Source organism: Ranitomeya imitator, chromosome 4, assembly GCF_032444005.1.
Source record: "Ranitomeya imitator isolate aRanImi1 chromosome 4, aRanImi1.pri, whole genome shotgun sequence".
Lineage (NCBI taxonomy): Eukaryota > Metazoa > Chordata > Amphibia > Anura > Dendrobatidae > Ranitomeya > Ranitomeya imitator.
In genome coordinates, this window is record NC_091285.1 from 509,087,823 (window position 1) to 509,106,652 (window position 18,830).

The window sequence follows — 18,830 nt, forward strand, 5'->3', positions numbered from 1 at the left end:
GTTCATTATTGCCCTATAGCTGTGCCCCATATAGTGCTCTGCGCCGTTCATTAATGCCCTATAGCTGTGCCCCATATAGTGCTCTGCGCCGTTCATTAATGCCCTATAGCTGTGCCCCATATAGTGCTCTGCACCGTTCATTATTGCCCTATAGCTGTGCCCCATATAGTGCTCTGCACCGTTCATATTTCCCCATAGAAAGCTGTGCCATTGTCGCTGCTGCTGCTGCATTAAAAAAAAAAAAAACACATACTCTCCTCTCTTGCTTGCAACTCCCGGCGTCCTGCACTGACTGATCAGGCAGAGGGTGCCGAGCACACTATATGCGTCATCGCGCCCTCTGACCTGAACAGTCAGAGCGAGAGACGCTGCGAAGATGGAGCGGCGCCCGGCGGCTGGAACGTGGACAGGTGACTATGCGATACTTACCTGGTCCCGGCGTCCGGCTCCTTCTTCCGGACAGCTGTCTTCGGTGCCGCAGCTTCTTCCTCTATCAGCGGTCACCGTTACCACTGATTAGAGAAATGAATAGGCGGCTCCACCCCTATGGGAGGTGGAGCCGCCTATTCATTTCTCTAATGAGCGGTCACACGAGACCGCTGATAGAGGAAGAACTGCAGCACCGAAGACCGTGGGACGGCAGGGGGAGCGTCAGGACCGCTGGAAGCAGGTAAGTATGCCTCAGCGCCCTCACCCCCTCACCCGCCGACCCTGCCACCCACCGAGTATAAGCCGAGAGGGGCACTTTCAGCCCAAAAATTTGGGCTGAAAATCTCGGCTTATACTCGAGTATATACGGTATATTGTGCAGGGGAAGAAGGCTACGGCCAAGCAGAAGAATAAAGTCTGTGCGCTCTGTGATAAAGCTCTCCCTAAAACCTATGACAAACGGATCTGTCGGTTATGTATAGATAAGACTGTGGCCGAGGAGTCGTCATCGTCATCATTACTCCAAAATATAAAGGCTATCGTTAGGGATGAAGTAAAAATCACAGTAAAGGAGAAAATGAATCTACCTCCTAGACCTGCCCAAACCTCTGACGTGGAATCAGAAGGTGAACCAGGGGAACTGCCACCTGATGACTCCGATTTAGACTCTTCAGAGGAAGAGTGTGGTCAGCCGTATGTACTATCTGAGGATGTTGGGAAACTACTTAAGCTAGTTAAAGCAACATTGGGGGTTGAAACACCAAAAGAACATAAAACAACCCAAGATTCTATGTTTAGCAACTTAGAGGTGAAAAAACGCAGAGTTTTTCCTTTTCACGAAAATGTGTTAAATTTAATTAAAAGAGTGGAAAAAAACAAATAAAAAAAATGTCAGTTCCTCAGGCCCTTAAGCGTAAATATCCATTTGAGGAAGAAATCTGTGATAAATGGGGAAAAAGCACCTAAATTGGACTCTGCAATTGCGAGCACTTCCAAGGGCATAGCGCTTCCCTTCGAAGACATGGGGGCTTTAAAAGATCCTTTTGATAAAAAGGCAGACGCCTTCTTAAAATCGGCATGGGAAGCATCGACGTGGGCATTTAAGCCAGGAGTGGCCACCACTTGTACTGCTCGGGCCATGATAAAGTGGTTAGAGGAATTGAGTGAGCAAATAAGGGACAAATGTCAAAGGGAGAGACTCTTAGAGGTAATACCCTCACTTCAAAATGCGGCAGGCTTCTTGGCAGATGCCGCCATTGACTCAGTGCGTTTTTCTGCCCGTGAATGTGCCCTCTCCAACTCTGGTAGAGGCTTAAAAATTGGTCGGCTGACTTTCAGTCTAAAGTCAAATTGTGTGCAGTCCCTTCTGAGGGCCAATATCTATTTGGGAAAGGACTACATGAGATTCTAGAGAAGGCTGCAGATAAGAAAAAACATTTCCCATCTACTCCCTTCTCAACACGGCGGTGGAATGATAATCGGCGTTCCTTTCGGGATTCAGAAAAAAACAGGCCGTGTTTGGCCAGGGGATAAATCCACACGTGGGAAGCCCTGGGGTGAGAGAAGAGGATATCTCTTTAATAAGCCTCCTCAGAAATCAGACCCCAAACAGCAATGACGCAGATATCCGGGTGGGAGGGAGGCTTCGATTTTTATTTATTTCTTTATTTATTTTTTTGTCCACCAACGGGAAAAATTACAAACTTCACAATGGGTAATATCCGTTTTAACCGAAGGCCTACGTTTAAACTTCACTCCCTCCCTCCTCATCGAGTAAAAGTCACCCATATCGCAAAATGAAATCAGGCAACATTGGAAAGGGAAGTTCATCTCCTCAGGGAAAAACAAGTTCTTGTAAAAGTACCAGCACAAGAAATTGGGAAAGGGTTTTACAGTACACTATTCCTCACGCCAAAGCCGGATGGTTCACTAAGAACAAGCTTCAATCTAAAATCCCTAAATCAATACATCAAAGTAGAAAAATTCCAAATGGAGACGTTAAAAACTACGACAAAACTGCTATATCCAGGCTGTTACATGGCAGTAATAGACCTCACAGATGCCTACTATCATGTTCCCATTTGTGTAGAACATCAACAATTCTTAAGACTGGTAGTTGAAATAAATCAAATCCCTACTCATCTACAGTACCAATGTCTCCTTTTCGGGGTCTCAGTGGCCCCCAGAGTCTTTACAAAGAATTTCAGAGATAGCGTTGTTGGTAAGAAAGGAAAATATCTTACTAATACCCTATCTAGACGACTTTCTCCTTGTAGTGGACAACCAGGAAGAATGCGTAATGGCAGTCTTAAAAGTATGGGACTTATTGTCCAAATTAGGGTGGTTGATCAATTTAAAAAAAATCAAAAATGCTTTCAGTCCAGATACAGGAATTCAACTGGACTCGATCAAGGAAGTTTGTATCCTTCCGGACAGGAAAATCAAAGCCATAAAACAAAAAATAAATCAAACACAATCAGGCCGGCCCATCTTGTTAAGAGAAGCCATGTCCCTTCTGGGGATGTTGACAACCACAATCCCAGCGGTGTGGTGGGCACGATTGCATTCAAGGGACCTACAATGGCAAATACTTACCGAACAAGCAAAAAATCCCCACAATTTAAACCGGAAAATCATTCTATGGCAACAAGTGCAGGACTCTTTAGATTGGTGGCTAAAAATAGAAAATTTAAAAAACGGGGTGCCATGGTCAGTCCAAAATCCAGTGGTGCTAACCACGGATGCGAGCCCTCTCGGCTGGGGGGCACATTTGGAAGATCAGATTCTGCAAGGCAGATGGGATCCTCAGATGAAGTCAGCATCCTACAACCTAAAGGAGCTAACAGTAGTAAGGCTAGCAGTTCTGCAAACAGAAGAGACTATCAAAGGGAAACACCTAGATGTCTTATCCGACAACAGCACGGCAGTCTCTTACATAAATCGTCAAGGAGGAACAAGGTCAAGATCTCTGTTAGAAGAAACTGCCGCAGCGGGCCTGGTGAGCAGATGAGATGGGGCCCGATGCGGGCACCCTCTGCCCACCAGGCCAATACACCAGTCAGGGCAGTAATGCCCTGATGGCGGCGGGCAATCTGAGCGGTAGCCCAGGCCCCCCCCACACCACTGGGCCCTGGGCTACCGCCCAGATTGACCCTATTATAATCCGCCCCTGAGAACATCTTCCTCTGCTTGCTGTCACCAAATGGAAAAATTAATTCCTGAGGATGAACCGACAAGCAAGCAAATCTAATATATAAAGCTGTGTGTGTGTGTGTGTGTGTGTGTATGTCCGGGATTGGCATCTGCACCCTCGCAGCTACAGCCACAAAATTTTGCACAGTCACGCATCTGGACCCCGAGAGCGTCATAGGCTATGTTGTGAGGCGAAATTTTAACCCCGCGCATTCCAATTCACCAAACAATTTTGCCCCTATCTACATAATGGGGAAAAAGTGAAAGGAAAAGTGTTGGAGGCAAATTGACAGCTACCAGATGTGAACAAGGGGGACTTAAAGAGTGAGAGCGATGGCGCCAAAGAGTATATATCATACAATTGCTAAGGTGGGGCCCCAAAATGGGATACTCACCACACACGGGGATATGAACACACACACACAAAATGCGCCACACACTACCACGTGCTTGAACACATATACCACCCTCAGCACACATTTCACCACACATACACCAACCTCGCCACATAAAAGTCGAAACACAAAATTCGCCGCTCCAAACTCGCCACGCGCAAAACACGCCACGTGCAAAATTAGGCTCACGCAAAACTCGCCACACGTGCAAAACTCACCTCATGGAAAAATTGCCACACGCGGAAAAATTGCCACATGCACAAAAGTTGCAACACATGCAAAAGTTGCCTCACACAAAACTTGCACATACTCAAAACGCAAAACTTGTTGCTTTCCTGTGTGGTCAGTGGGCGTGTCAAAACTAATCATCCGCATGTCCTGCGTACCCAATGTTAAAGATGGATAAGCAGGACGCATGGAGAAGTATATGGAACTAGGCAGAGCTTAACAGGGGAAGAACGCAGCCCTCCGCTAAGCCCCCGAACACACATGTGAAACCAGCCTTAGAGTGCATGTCTGTAACTAGTCAGTAGAGGAAAACAGTCCTTATTTGTAGCCTTTCAAAGCAGCAGGAAGGGGTATGGGTTATCAAAAAGTACCATTGCAAGGTGGATCAAGGAAGCGATTAGTGTAGCCCACTCTGCTAGCGATGCTCTTGTTCCTGATTGCATCAGCGCTCAACCCACCAGAGCCGTGGCGACCTCCTGGGCAGAGAAAGTGGAGGTATCAATTGATCAGATTTGTAAGGCTGCTACCTGGTTCTCGTCCTCTACTATCTTTAAGCTCTACACACTGGATCTATCCTCCTCTGCTGACTTAACCTTTTGGTAGAAGGGTGCTGCAAGCAGTGATCCCACCCTAAGGTGTTTAGTTTCTCCATAAATCTCTCTGGTGTGCGGTCATGGGTTCTGGAAAAACTGGCAACCGGTAAGTAACCTTGTTGTTTTTGCAACATGTTTGTTTTTTTTGTTTTGTTTTTTTTTAAGGCAAATTCAGAAATGTTAATGTTTTTGGTCACCGACCTCTGTCAGAACATCTGTTTACCAGAGAAGAACTTCATGACTTTGTGAGTCATTACTACTATGTTGGTGTCCTCTACTAAACAGATGGCCTGGTGACTAAAAACAACATTAACGCATCTGATGTTTCTGAAAAATATAAAAAATATAAGTAACATGACAGGTTCCCTTTAAACAGCTAATTGATTCACTAGGCTTCAGTTGCTCCAGTTAGACAGACTGACTTCCATACAGTCAAAGTGACATATGAGCAATGATTCTATCCAGGTGTGAACATTCGGTTTCTATGCCTTTTTGTAGAGCGCTGATGTTGCAAATGAGATGGCAAAATGCAATGTATTTCCTGTTTTATATTTGTAGATGTGATGACTGTCACTAAGTCATTCTGGCTTTGTTGTATATTCAGGGACTGAATTCCATTAATATTTGGAATCAAGATGTCACTCCTCATTTTCCTAAGTTAAGCTGAATTCACAAACTACAGCTACAAAGCAGTGTGATTGCTGTTCATTTTGTTTTTTTCTGTTTTGGGTTTACAATGGTTATCAAACTGAACATACGCCGTACACAGTTGCGAATACAGTAGAATATAACCATCATAAGTGGAAGCTGGAAAACACAGAAAAATGCAGTTGAATGGGTTGTCCGGCCTTAGGCTACAAGTCTGCAGTCACTCTGTAACTGCAGACTCGTGAATCCTCACAGCGCATGCATTGCATGCTGTGCGGATTCTCTGGTCCCGACACTGGGCTTCGGGCGGTCATGTGATCGCAAGCTTGCAATTTACATACTTTAGGACACATTCCAAAAAGACGTGCCTGGCTTCACTAAAGGCACTTGTATTGAGCGAGACTGGGCACGTCTAGTTGCCACATGGACAGCACGGTGGCGCTGTGGTTAGCACTGCAGCCTTGCACTGCTGGAGTCCTGGGTTCAAACCCCACCAAGGACAACATCTGCAAAGAGTTTGTATGTTCTCTCCGTGTTTGCGTGGGTTTCCTCCAGGTACTCCGGTTTCCTCCCACATTCCAAAGACATACTGATAGAGAATTTAGATTGTGAGCCCCAACGGGGACAGCGATGATGATGTGTGCAAACTGTAAAGCGCTGCGGAATATGTTAACGCTATATAAAAATAAATATTATTATGATCATAGTGTGCATGCTGTTATGATCCGGTGACCTTGGAGCAGCATGAAAACTTTCACTGGAGTAGGTGGTAACTATACTGACCGCAAATCCTGATCTTAACACTGCAACTAGAAGTAGCCGTGGGGTGTGCCTAACAAATCCTAGACACCTCGTCACAGCCGGAGGACTAAATACCCCTAAAGAGGGAAATAGGAATTCAACCTTGCCTCAGAGCAGAACCCCAAAGGATAAGCAGCCCCCCACAAATATTGGCTGTGAGTAGGAAAGGAAAGACACACACACAGGCAGAAAAACAGGATTTAGCACAAGAGGCCACTCTAGCTAAAATAGGAAAGGATAGGACAGAGTACTGTGCGGTCAGTATTAAAACCCTTCAAAAATATCCACAGCAGATTATACAAAAAATTCCTCCATCTAACTAAAGACGTGGAACGTATATCTGCAACTCCAGAGACTCCTACACTCAGAGCAGGAATACAATCAAAAAACAAGCACACAGCTTGTGTGCCACAGAAAAAGAAACAGACACTTATCTTTGCTGAATTGGCAGCTAAGCAGGAGAAGCCAGACAGAGATCCAACACTTCCCAAGAAACATTGACAACTGGCAAGGACTGAGTCCTGCAAACCTAAATACCCCAGTCAGAATTGCAATCAGCAGATACACCTGTCCAGGACTGCAGCCCAGGGACAACTGCATTACCACCTACAACCACCGGAGGGAGCCCAAAAGCAGAATTCACAACAGCATGCTGTGAGGATTCACAAGTATGTAGCCCTGTAGCATAAGGCCCGACAACCCTTTAAATGTGGGGGGGGGGGGGGCAAGAGGCCTCCTGTCACTGCTTGAAATGATGACTATTTTGTAGGTAGGTGTATGATCATGATAGGCACTTTATCGCATAGCAAATATCTCCATGTAATTAAAGCGTGTGGTAGATCGACTCACTCGGCTGCTTAGAGGTAGTCACAGGAACAATTTCCGTTTGTTTTCAACTGGTTTATTACAAACGTACTGCATAAACCAATCCAAAACTAGGTAAACAAACACTGCCCTTCTGGCACAATTGGAAAAACAAAATGGCGTACAGGCAGTGGTGGATTAAGGGTAGCCAGGGCCCCGGGCTGTTCAGACTGTGGGCCCCCCGGTCATGTGACGGGGTCATCATATACCTGAACCAGATTATTTCAGAAAAATAGTTGCTGAGTGAAACTCCGCTTCCCATCAATCAAACATTAACAGTTCCTATCACCAGATCACATATATAATTGGCAGCTTTTGTTTTGGCCAAAAGATTTTTTTCAAGCCGCCACCATAACACGGTAGACCATTTTGGCCAGGCCCTACTCTATTGGAACCTATTAAAAATTTGTTAAAATATGCAATACAATTTAGGTATATTTTTGTTACTTTTCAATTTTTAAAATGACCAATAATATCACATACAAGGAACAAATAAAACACCATGACCAGACCACATATTACCACCAGTGACCGAATAATATCACATACAGAGAACAAATACCACCGCACCATGACCAGACCACATGTTACCACCACAAAGTGACCGAATAGCACATACAAGAAATAAATACCACAACACCATGTTCAGACCACATATTACTACCACTTAATGACCTAATACTGATCAGTAATAAAAAAACAACACAATGCCATAAGTGCTATTATACACAGGAGATCTGTACTTAGTATGCAGTGTCTGTGTAGAGGTTGTACAGTGATCACTGGTGACATTATACACAGGAGCTCTGTATTTAGTATACAGTGTATAGTGTTAGTGTATAGGTAACACACTGACTCGCCAGTGACGTCTCTAGGTGAAGTCCTTCATCTTTCATCCAGCACAGACCGTCATCACTTCTTCCAGCCAGGGCTCATCTCTGCAGGAAATAACAGTTATCTCGAGCTCTGCTTGCAGAACACATTACTTAATTTTTCCCTACTTCTACATTACACCACATGAAGAAAGAGGCAACATAGTGTCACTCTACACAGTAACAGGCCTGCCCCCTCATTTAAAACAGTATACTCAAAAAATAAAATAAATACATCACTGCAGTAATAATATCCCTAAATTAGTCCCTATGGTAATAATATTCCCCATCCTGGCCCCTGTGTCTCATTCCTGGCTTCAGCCATATGTTCTCCCATCCTGCCCTCATGAGTATCCATCCTGCCCCATATGATCTCACCATCCTGCCCCATCTGTCTCCATCATATCAATCCTGCCCCATGATCCAATCCTGCCCCGCATCTCCATTCTGCCCCATATGTCTCCAGCGTTTCTGCCCCATCTGTGTCCAGTGTTTCTCCCCTGGGCCTCCCGGATCGCTGCTCTCAATTTAAAAAAAAAAAAAGTTCTCACCTGGCCGCGCTCCTGCGGCGAAGCTCCCTCCACGCAGCTGAAGCGTGCACTCGCCAGCGACTGACAATCACGTCTGATGTCGGCAACGTGTGCACTGCGGCTGACGTCAGCTGCCAGCCTCTGATTTGCTGGCGGCTGTTAACTATTGACGTGCAGGCACGGGCCCGCACCTCAATAGCTTTGAACTGCCGCAGCGCCAATGCGGGCCCCCTCTGCCCACCATGCCCCATACGTTGGTCAGGGCAGTAATGCCCTGATGGCCAAGGTCAATCTCCGCTTTAGCCGAGGGCCCCCACACAACACTGGGCCCTGGGCTACCGCCCAGATTGACCTCAGTATAATCGGCCACTGTGTACAGGACGGTCTGTGTGGATGTGAGTATCCACCCATTCAGGGGAACAAAAACAAGGTTCAGTTCTCTTTAACACAAGCACAGCTCTGGAGATCTCCTATCCAGATACAGAGAACACAGTCTAAAGACTCCACATTTATCTTCTGGACCACACCCTGGGGTGCAAGTAAGGTGAACAGACTCCCACCCACTAGTCAGCTGTTCACAAAAACTCAGTGCTTATCACCAGTTAACCCCTTTCAGCACTTGGTATGCTGGATCATTTTTTCATATCACTGAGGCTAACATCCTGACACACATCTCCCATCCAGTATCTTATCTATCTAAGTGACGTTCTCACAAGAGGGTCAGACATGTTTGTAGCTGCACCTCGATAATTATATGGCCTGATGAAGCCACTATTTATTATATAGGTATCTGAATCACACATGACAAGTGCTTTATGGTTTGTCCCCCCAATTTCCTCAGACTGTAAGCTTGTGAGCACGGCCCTCACTCCTCTTGGTATTTGATGCATTATGTGTTACTCTGGAATGGCTTGTATTGTCTGCACAAGTCCGCTCTGAATTGAGAAGTGCTGCTGAATGTTGGTCCTATTGAAATACAAAATAATAATAAAAATAATAGGCACCTGTTTGGTACAGAAATGCATAGCCTCCAAAAATATAAGTGTACATCTACTTATGAGCTGTGTTCGGCAGTTCCTGGTGGGTCCTTGTCTTTTCTTTCTACACTTTACTATATTTACTTTAGTTGCTATTGTGCATAACTGACACAAGAAACAGCATTTTTCAACCAGAATTGTGCCTGTTGTAAGCACATCGTGCCAACGTAAGCAATTGCACTTATTCTCACATTGCGTCTGTGAACATAGCCTACAATATACAGCCAGAACTGTAACATTCCCATAGGCCCTCATTCATAAGATGGAGGTCTAAAGTGTGTTTTCGGCCTCCTTTTTGCAGGTATGTGCTCACATACCATTTTGTTTAACTCTATAGGAAAGTATTTCAGACTTTACCTTGGGCTACTGCAAAGAATCTCGCAGCGTGCAGTATATTTTTCTTAACATTGAGTCCTTACAGTGGACGGCTGCTTCAATCTCCATCCTGACACTGGCCAGTGTCGTGTGCGTTCCTATTAAGCGTATGCGCCCGACAGTGGCCACGAGCATAGTGTGTACCCAGCCTTATTCGGTTTATACAAAACCTTTACATTATGGTAGTTTCTGCAACAAAAGCTGCATCTTGTAAATTCACTCTTGGGCTGTGTTTCCACTTGCCAAAATTGCTGTGGATTTGGAAACAGATTTTTGCGTGAAAAATCGGCAGCATTTTACAGTAGTGGGGAAAAAAAGCCTGTTTTTTATTGATTTTGATGAGTTTTCTGTATATCTAAAACTTAGAAAACCCTAAAAAGTTTAAAATAAACTAAATGAAACACATGACGCTTCAGCTCTATTTCACCGCTGCTAGCTGTGACTCCATGCCGGGCACAGTGCCTACTTTGATGTTCAGTCCCATTTGACCTGCCCCTGAGTCTGTGGAGAAATCTGTAGCAGGATTTGCAAATTTTGGTGCGGATCTGCCGCTGCTAACTTGTCTGTGGAAACTTCATAAGGTTTTTTTGTTTTTTTTCCCAATACCCTTAAACGCAGTGGGACAGAATCATCAAAATGTTTACGCCAGAAAACTGTCTTAAAGAACTTTTAAAAAGTCAACACTTTTTTGCGCAACCCAGAATTGAGCAAAAACTTTTGTTGTTTTCAAGCCACTTTCAGACAGCTCCTCCCAATTTGCTGCTTATTTCTGCATGCCCCTCAGTAAACACCTGTCTTAAGGTACCTTCACACTGAGCAACTTTTGAACGATAGCGATCCGTGACGTTGCAGCGTCCTGGATAGCGATCTCGTTGTGTTTGACACGCAGCAGCGATCAGGATCCTGCTGTGACGTCGCTGGTCGGAGCTAGAAGGCCAGAACTTTATTTTGTCACTGGATCACCCGCTGTCATCGCTGGATCGGCGTGTGTGACGCCGATCCAGCGATGTGTTCACTTGTAACCAGGGTAAACATCGGGTTACTAAGCGCAGGGCCGCGCTTAGTAACCCGATATTTACCCTGGTTACCATTGTAAATGTAAAAAAACAAAACATACTCACATTCCGGTGTCTGTCACGTCCCCCGGCATCAGCTTCCCGCACTGACTGTCAGCGCCGGCCGTAAAGCAGAGCACCGCTGTGCTCTGCTTTACGGCCGGCGGGCGCTGACAGTCAGTGCGGGAAGGTAATGGCGGGGGACGTGACAGACACCGGAATGTGAGTGTAGTGGGTTTTTTTTGTTGTTTTTTTTTACATTTACAATGGTAACCAGGGTAAATATTGGGTTACTAAGCACGGGCCTGCGCTTAGTAACCCGATGTTTACCTTGGTTACCCGGTGACTTCGGCATCGTTGGTCGCTGGAGAGCTGTCTGTGTGACAGCTCTCCAGCGACCACACAACGACTTACCAACGATCACGGCCAGGTCTTATCGCTGGTCGTGATCGTTGGTAAATCGTTTAGTGTAACGGTACCCTTTATGATTTTGGGATAGTTTTTATTATACACTGCCATTTCAGGCTCTAGGAAGCTGTTATGTGATCTGCAGTTACAAAAGTCCAGAAAATTGTCTCCTGACAAGATGCGTACTTTTATTTATTTTATTTTAAATCCCTCCCGTCCGGAGACCTTTCAGAGGCATTTTCACGCACATTTGTGAGTTTTATTAGCTGTCCTTATTTTACACCCCCTTACCTTGATAAGTTGCAGAGTGGGGAGAATTGAACATCTGAGCTTTTTCTTTTATTACAGTATTGTACAGATGACATTTAGTCTATGCATTGGTAATGTAGTGACAAGTATCATTGATTTACTTTCCGGAGTGTCTCTTCCGGATAGGTTTGTGGTTATAGCATCACACTGGCAGGAAGAAAAACTTCTCTTGAGAGCAAACGACTTCCATTAACCCCTGCGAACAATGACTGAATTTCTGTTCTGCTTCAGTTGCTGCATTGGAGAGCAGCCACAGCCGGTAGGTTTAAAATTTCACTTTTCTTCGGGTGAATTCTAGGGTCAGATTGTGTAAAATTGTGTTTTATTTAGAGAATGTTCGCTTAAGTGATTACAATATTTAAACCATGGGACATCGGTTCTGATATCCTTTGCTGTTCTTGGTGACACCATGCGGTGACTTTTTATTTTTGATGTGTATCTACTTTGTGTTAGGTCTAAAAATCAACTCTTCCCATGTGCTTTGCTTTTGCTATTCATGTACAAGACTTTAATGGAGCTGGTATCATAAAACAGTAGTAAAGGGAATGGGCGGCAGAAAATCTCACTTCACTGTGAACAAATAATAAAATCTATGTCCCAATGACAGATGCTTGTTTTCTATCATTTTTCCAGAGGCGCAGGAGGATTGATAGAAGCATGATTGGTGAACCGATGAATTTTGTACATACTGCTCATGTAGGATCAGGGAATTCCAATGCAGGGTTTGCAATGGTAAGTAAAATACAAATGCTCAGTAAGTGCTCTGCACAAGGGAATGGTTTTTGTTTTTTGTTTTTCCTTTGGAGGGAGGGGAAATTATTGCTAAACTTGTGAATACTATTGATACAATGAATAAAAGAAATTAGTCGTTGCATATGTGATCGGGATTGGCGTTGGTGGTAGCAACCTGGGCAATTGCCCAGAGCTCCCACACCCCTGGGGGAGGCCCTAGCGTCTGCAGCAGGAGCTAAACTGATGGCCGCCCTTGAGTTGCTTCCAATGTGGAGTCTGCTTCAGGACCATTGGTGACATCACTGAAACGTGACGTGAACTGAACAGGAGATGGACTGTCAGTAAGTCATTTATTGTCTCTGTGTATGTGGTTGTGCGTAGAATATATGGGCTCCTGGTGGTATATGTGACTGTATCAGAATATATGGACTCCTGATGGGTATATATTAGTGAAGACATCAGAATGTATGGGCTCCTGGTAGGTGTATATACGTCTCTATGTATGTACCCTCTGTATTCATGATTCATGTGCTTTTATAAAGGTGTTCTGTGTATACACATGTTTATATGTATGTGTTTTCTTAATGTCTATATGTATGTGCTCAGTGTCTACATATGTGTATCTAGTATCCATTTATAAATCCCGAATGCACAGACAAAAGTTCATTGGTGTAAAGATGTCGGCAGTCGCCCAATGTATGAGCAAAATGCTACTCATTCATCGGGTGATTGGATTGTTTATGGCAGAACAAGAATCATTGTTCTGAGCAGCACATCGTCTGTGTATACTGCATATAAGCTGCTAATACGATTCTGTACAGGGACAGATTGATCTACTAGTGGCTTGTAAGGAGGCCGGTAAACAAGAGCCGAACAACTTCCATTTTGTTGATCATGTTCGTTAAACGACCTGAACTCGATGCATGTAAATGCAACGTGGATGATGTCATATGTCAGCATTTAGGGCCCTGCTCTAAATTTTTGCCACTTTGTCTAATACCTGACCTGCATGTGATACATGAAATGTGTTAAGTCATGCATTTTAGAATATGGATAGGTCGCAAGTGTAGGATCTTTAGTCAGGGGAAATGGCTTATTATATTGGTATGTGTGGAATCCATATTCTGCCACTACACTCCATTATATAAATACTATCATTTTTACTTAATTTTTTTTTTAATCCTTGCATGTGATGGCAGATATTTTTCTATTCACTAGCCCAAAGATACTCAATGAGGCCTAGTGAGGCCACACCTAAGAGACCATTCTTCCTCTTCGGCTAACGTAATTAAAGGAAACCTATCAGCAGGATTGTGTACAGTAACCTACACACACTGTCAGGTCGACGTCATTATACTGATAAAAATGATACCTGGGTGATGAAATCAGTCTTGTGGTTGTTGTTTAATCTTTATTTTCAGTTTTGAGTTAATGATATGCTCGCGCCCCATGGTGGGTCTGTGGGGGGGGGGGGGGGGGGGCTTCATGTGGTGCTCTGATTAGCTATTCATGATGCAGACTGCTGACAGGTCACTATTTGCTCACTGACCTGTCCCTAGTATGTATAAGGAATATCTGTCCATAATGAAAAAAAAAAAAAAAAACCTTCAGGCAGGTGCCAGCCGTGGCCCCTGCGATGCAGCATAATCACATGTTTAACCCCTTAGTGACAGAGCCAATTTGGTACTTAATGACCAGGCCAATTTTTGCAATTCTGACCACTGTCACTTTATGAGGTTATAACTCTGGAACGCTTCAACGGATCCCGCTGATTCTGAGATTGTTTTTTCGTGACATATTGTACTTCATGTTAGTGGTAACATTTCTTCGATATTACTTGCGATTATTTATGAAAAAAACGGAAATATGGCGAAAATTTTTTAAATTTTGCAATTTTCAAACTTTGTATTTTTATGCCCTTAAATCAGAGAGATATGTCACGAAAAATAGTTAATAAATAACATTTCCCACATGTCTACTTTACATCAGCACAATTTTGGAAACAAAATTTTTTTTTGTTAGGGAGTTATAAGGGTTAAAAGTTGACCAGCAATTTCTCATTTTTACAACACCATTTTTTTTTTAGGGACCACATCACATTTGAAGTCATTTTGAGGGGTCTATACGATAGAAAATAATGAAGTGTCACACCATTCTAAAAACTACACCCCTCAAGGTTCTCAAAACCACATTCAAGAAGTTTATTAACCCTTTACGTGCTTCACAGGAACTGAAACCATGTGGAAGGAAAAAATGAACATTTAACTTTTTTTTGCAAACATCTTAATTCAGAACCATTTTTTTTATTTTCACAAGTGTAAAAACAGAAATGTAACCATAAATTTTGTTATGCAATTTCTCCTGAATACGCCAATACCCCATATGTGGGGGTAAACCACTGTTAGGGCGCACCGCAGAACTTAGAAGTGAAGGAGCGCCGTTTGACTTTTTCAATGCAGAATTGGCTGGAATTGAGATCGGACACCATGTCACATTTAGAGAGCCCCTGATGTGCCTAAACAGTGGAAACTCCCCACAAGTGACACCATTTTGGAAACTAGACCCCTTAAGGAACTTATCTAGATGTGTGGTGAGCACTTTGAACCCCCAAATGCTTCACAGAAGTTTATAACGTAGAGCCGTGAAAATAAAAAATCGCTTTTGTTTACACAAAAATGATCTTTTCGCCCACAAATTCTTATTTTCACAAGGGTAACAGGAGAAATTAGACCACTAACGTTGTTGTGCAATTTCTCCTGAGTACGTCGATACCCAATATGTGGGGGTAAACCACTGTTTGGGCGCACCGCAGAGCTTGGAAGAGAAGGAGTGCCGTTTTACTTTTTCAATGTAGAATTGGCTGGAATTGAGATCGGACGCCATGTCGCGTTTGGAGAGCCCCTGATGTGCCTAAACAGTAGAAATCCCCCACAAGTGACCCCATTTTGGAAACTAGACCCCCCATGGAACTTATCTAGATGTGTGGTGAGAACTTTGAATGCCCAAGTGCTTCACAGAAGTTTAGAATGCAGAGTCGTGAAAATAAATTTTTTTTTTTTTTTTTTTTCACAAAAAAGATTTTGTAGCCCCCAAGTTTTTATTTTCACAAGGGTAACAAGAGAAATTGGACCCCAGAAGTTGTTGTCCAATTTATCCCGAGTACGCTGATGCCCCATATGTGGGGGTAACCCACTGTTTGGGCGCACGGCAGAGCTCAGAAGGGAGGGAGCACCATTTGACTTTTTGAGCGCAAAATTGGCTGTCGTGTTTGGAGACCCCCTGATGTACCTAAACAGTGGAAACCCCCCAATTCTAGCTCCAACCCTAATCCCAACCTCATCCATAATCCTAATCACTAACCCTAACCATAATCACAACCCTTACCCCAAAACAACCCTAATGTCAACCCTAACCATAACCCTAATCAAAACCCTAAATCCAACACACCCCTAATCCTAATCTCAACCCTAACCTCAAACCTAACCCTAATCCCAATACACCCCTAATCACAACCCTAACCTTAACCCTAATCCCAAACCTAACCCTAATCCCAAGCGTAACCCTAATGCCAACCCTAACCCTAATACCAACCCTAATCCAAACCCTAACCCTAATCCCAGCTCTAACCCTAACTTTAGCCCCAACCCTAGCCCTAACTTTAGCCCCAACCCTAACCCTAGCCCTAGGGCTACTTTCACACTTGCGTCGTTTGGCATTCCGTCGTTTTGGACAAGAAACGGATCCTGCAAATGTGCCCGCAGGATGCGTTTTTTGCCCATAGACTTGTATTGCTGATGGATCGTGACGGATGGCCACACGTCGCGTCCGTCGTGCACTGGATCAGTTGTGTTTTGGCGGAGCGTCGGCACAAAAAAAACGTTCAATGAAACGTTTTTTTGTACGTCGCATCCGCCATTTCTGACCGCACATGCGTGGCCGTAACTCCGCCCCCTCCTCCCCAGGACATAGATTGGGCAGCGGATGTGTTGAAAAACTACAGCTGCTGCCCACGTTGTGCACAATTTTCACAACGTGCGTCGGTATGTCGGGCCGACGCATTGCGACGGCCCCGTACCGACGTAAGTGTGAAAGAAGCCTAACCCTAAGTTTAGCCCCAACCCTAACCCTAAATTTAGCCCCAACCCTAACCCTAAATTTAGCCCCAACCCTAACCCTAAATTTAGCCCCAACCCTAACCCTAAATTTAGCCCCAACCCTAGCCCTAACCCTACCCCTAACCCTAACCCTACCCCTAGCCCTAACCCTAACCCTACCCCTAATTTTAGCCCCAACTGCTGTTCTCCTGCCGGCCGGCAGATGGAGACAGATGGCGGACGCACTGGGCATGCGTCCGCCATGTTCTGCTGCCGGCGGCCAGGAGGAGCAGCAAGAGGATCCAGGGACCTAGGTGAGTATGCTAGGGTCCCCGAATCCCCCTATTTCTCTGTCCTCTGATGTGCGATCACATCAGAGGACAGAGAATTACACTTTACTTTTTTTTTTTTTTTTTGCGGTCGCCGGTAAACAGTTAATTACCGGCGATCGCAAAACAGGGGTCGGTAATACCGACCCCGATCATGCTCTTTGGGGTCTCGGCTACCCCCGGCAGCCGAGACCCCAAAGATTGTCCCGGTGCCGGCCGGCGGGCGCACTGCGCATGCGCCCGCCATTTTGAAGATGGCGGCGCCCACCGGGAGACACGAGGAGCATCGGGGGAGCTAGGTGAGTATTGGGGGGCCACCTGGGACCCCTTTTCTCTGTCCTCCGATGTGCGATCACATCGGAGGACAGAGAAATTAAAAAGAGATCGCTTTTTTTTTTTTTTTGCGATCGCCGGTAAACGGTTAATTACCGGCGATCGCAAATGCGGGGTGGGTTAAAAAAAACCCCGAATCATGTTCTCTGGGGTCTCGGCTACCCTCGGCAGCCGAGACCCCGGAGAAAATCGGCCTCTGGGGGCGCTATGGACTTTTTCCACAGCGCCGTTAATTAACGGCGCTGTGGTTTAAGTACCCTTAGCGGCCGCCGTTAAAAGGCGTATCGGCGGTCGCTAAGGGGTTAATGTACCAATAACAAATGTGGTTGATGTTATACCCTGCCTTCAGGAGGGTTTTTTGAATACCAGAGCACCAGCCCCCCTCTCCGATGTAACGCCGTGGGCGAGGTCTCTAACGCCTGACACATTGCTTGAAAGCGGGGGTACTGGCTGGGTGTGTGGACTTGTGCTAAGCCCATGTAGGCCGCATGTAACCGATAAACGATGTTGCTTCTTTGTCAGGGCCAGGTGTTGGACAGTTGAATGAGGGAGACCACCAGTCATAACTAAAACCTTTTCCTGGACTGGAACAGTGGCCCGATTCTAACGCATCGGGTATTCTAGAAGATGCATGTCCACGTAGTATATTGCCCAGCCACGTAGTATATTGCAGAGCCCACGCAGTAGCCACGTAGTATATACTTACCTTACGTCCGCAGCTGTCACTGCCGCATGTGCTGTGCTGTTTCCTGCTGGCGCAGCCATCATCACTGACCGCGGCCGCAAATTTAGTCCTCGGCTTTTGGCGGCGGTAGGCCCAACAGCGCCCATGGTCCCGGCCGGCTCCGCCTTCCTCATGGGGACTCCGCCCCCTTTGCAGCGCTTCTGGCTTGGCCCAGCTTTTTGGCTTACAAATACTGACCAAATACTGCTAGTGTGATGGCAGCCTAAGGCTCGGCTTACATTTATTCTCACTCTACACTGGGCGCTTACACCGCGGTTTCGGTGTAAATCTCTGAAATATGTGATTCAGATATAATCTCGGAGGCAAGATTCCCTATAATGAGGCAGATAGAGATACTATGGATGCCGTCTGGCCTATGATTTGGCATTGTCTTTCTTTTATAGGCATTCACAAAAGCACGGCTGGCCACCGTTTTGTGCACCTCTGAAAAGCCAGACACTACTGAACACTGGCCAGACAGTCCAGAGTAACTTTGCTGCCTCATTATAGTGAATGGATCCCTTGGGGATTTCATCTAAATCATGTATTTTGTAGATTTTAGATGGAAACCCTGATATAGGTGCTCAGCATAGAGCACATGATAAATGTGAGCTGATTAGTGTTAAGCGAACATGCTTGGATAAGGTGTTATCTGAGCATGCTAATGTGCTAAGTGTCTTTGGCATGCTCGAATAATGTGTTTGAGTCCCAGCATTTGCATGTCTCACGGCTGTTAGACAGCCTCAACCCATGCAGACATTGCCTAACAAACAGGCAATCTCTGTATGTTTTGCAGCTGTCAAACAGCCGTGAGACATGCAGCATGAACGCAAACATGCCGAATACACTCGGTTAGCACACGAGCATTCTCTGGTAACACCT

The 18,830-nt window shown here is 45.1% G+C and overlaps 1 protein-coding gene across 2 annotated transcripts in view; it reads left to right on the forward strand.

Moving 5' to 3' along the window:
• The window catches only part of LOC138676598 (CDC42 small effector protein 2-B), a 48,417-nt gene that overhangs the window by 13,829 nt on the left and 15,758 nt on the right, over positions 1-18,830 (forward strand). For both annotated transcript variants that reach the window (XM_069766064.1, XM_069766065.1), the window contains exons 2-3: positions 11,863-11,995; positions 12,370-12,468. In XM_069766064.1, coding sequence (XP_069622165.1) covers positions 11,942-11,995; positions 12,370-12,468 — 153 coding nt within the window. In that variant the 5' untranslated portion in view covers positions 11,863-11,941. The remainder of the gene's footprint in view (positions 1-11,862; positions 11,996-12,369; positions 12,469-18,830) is intronic.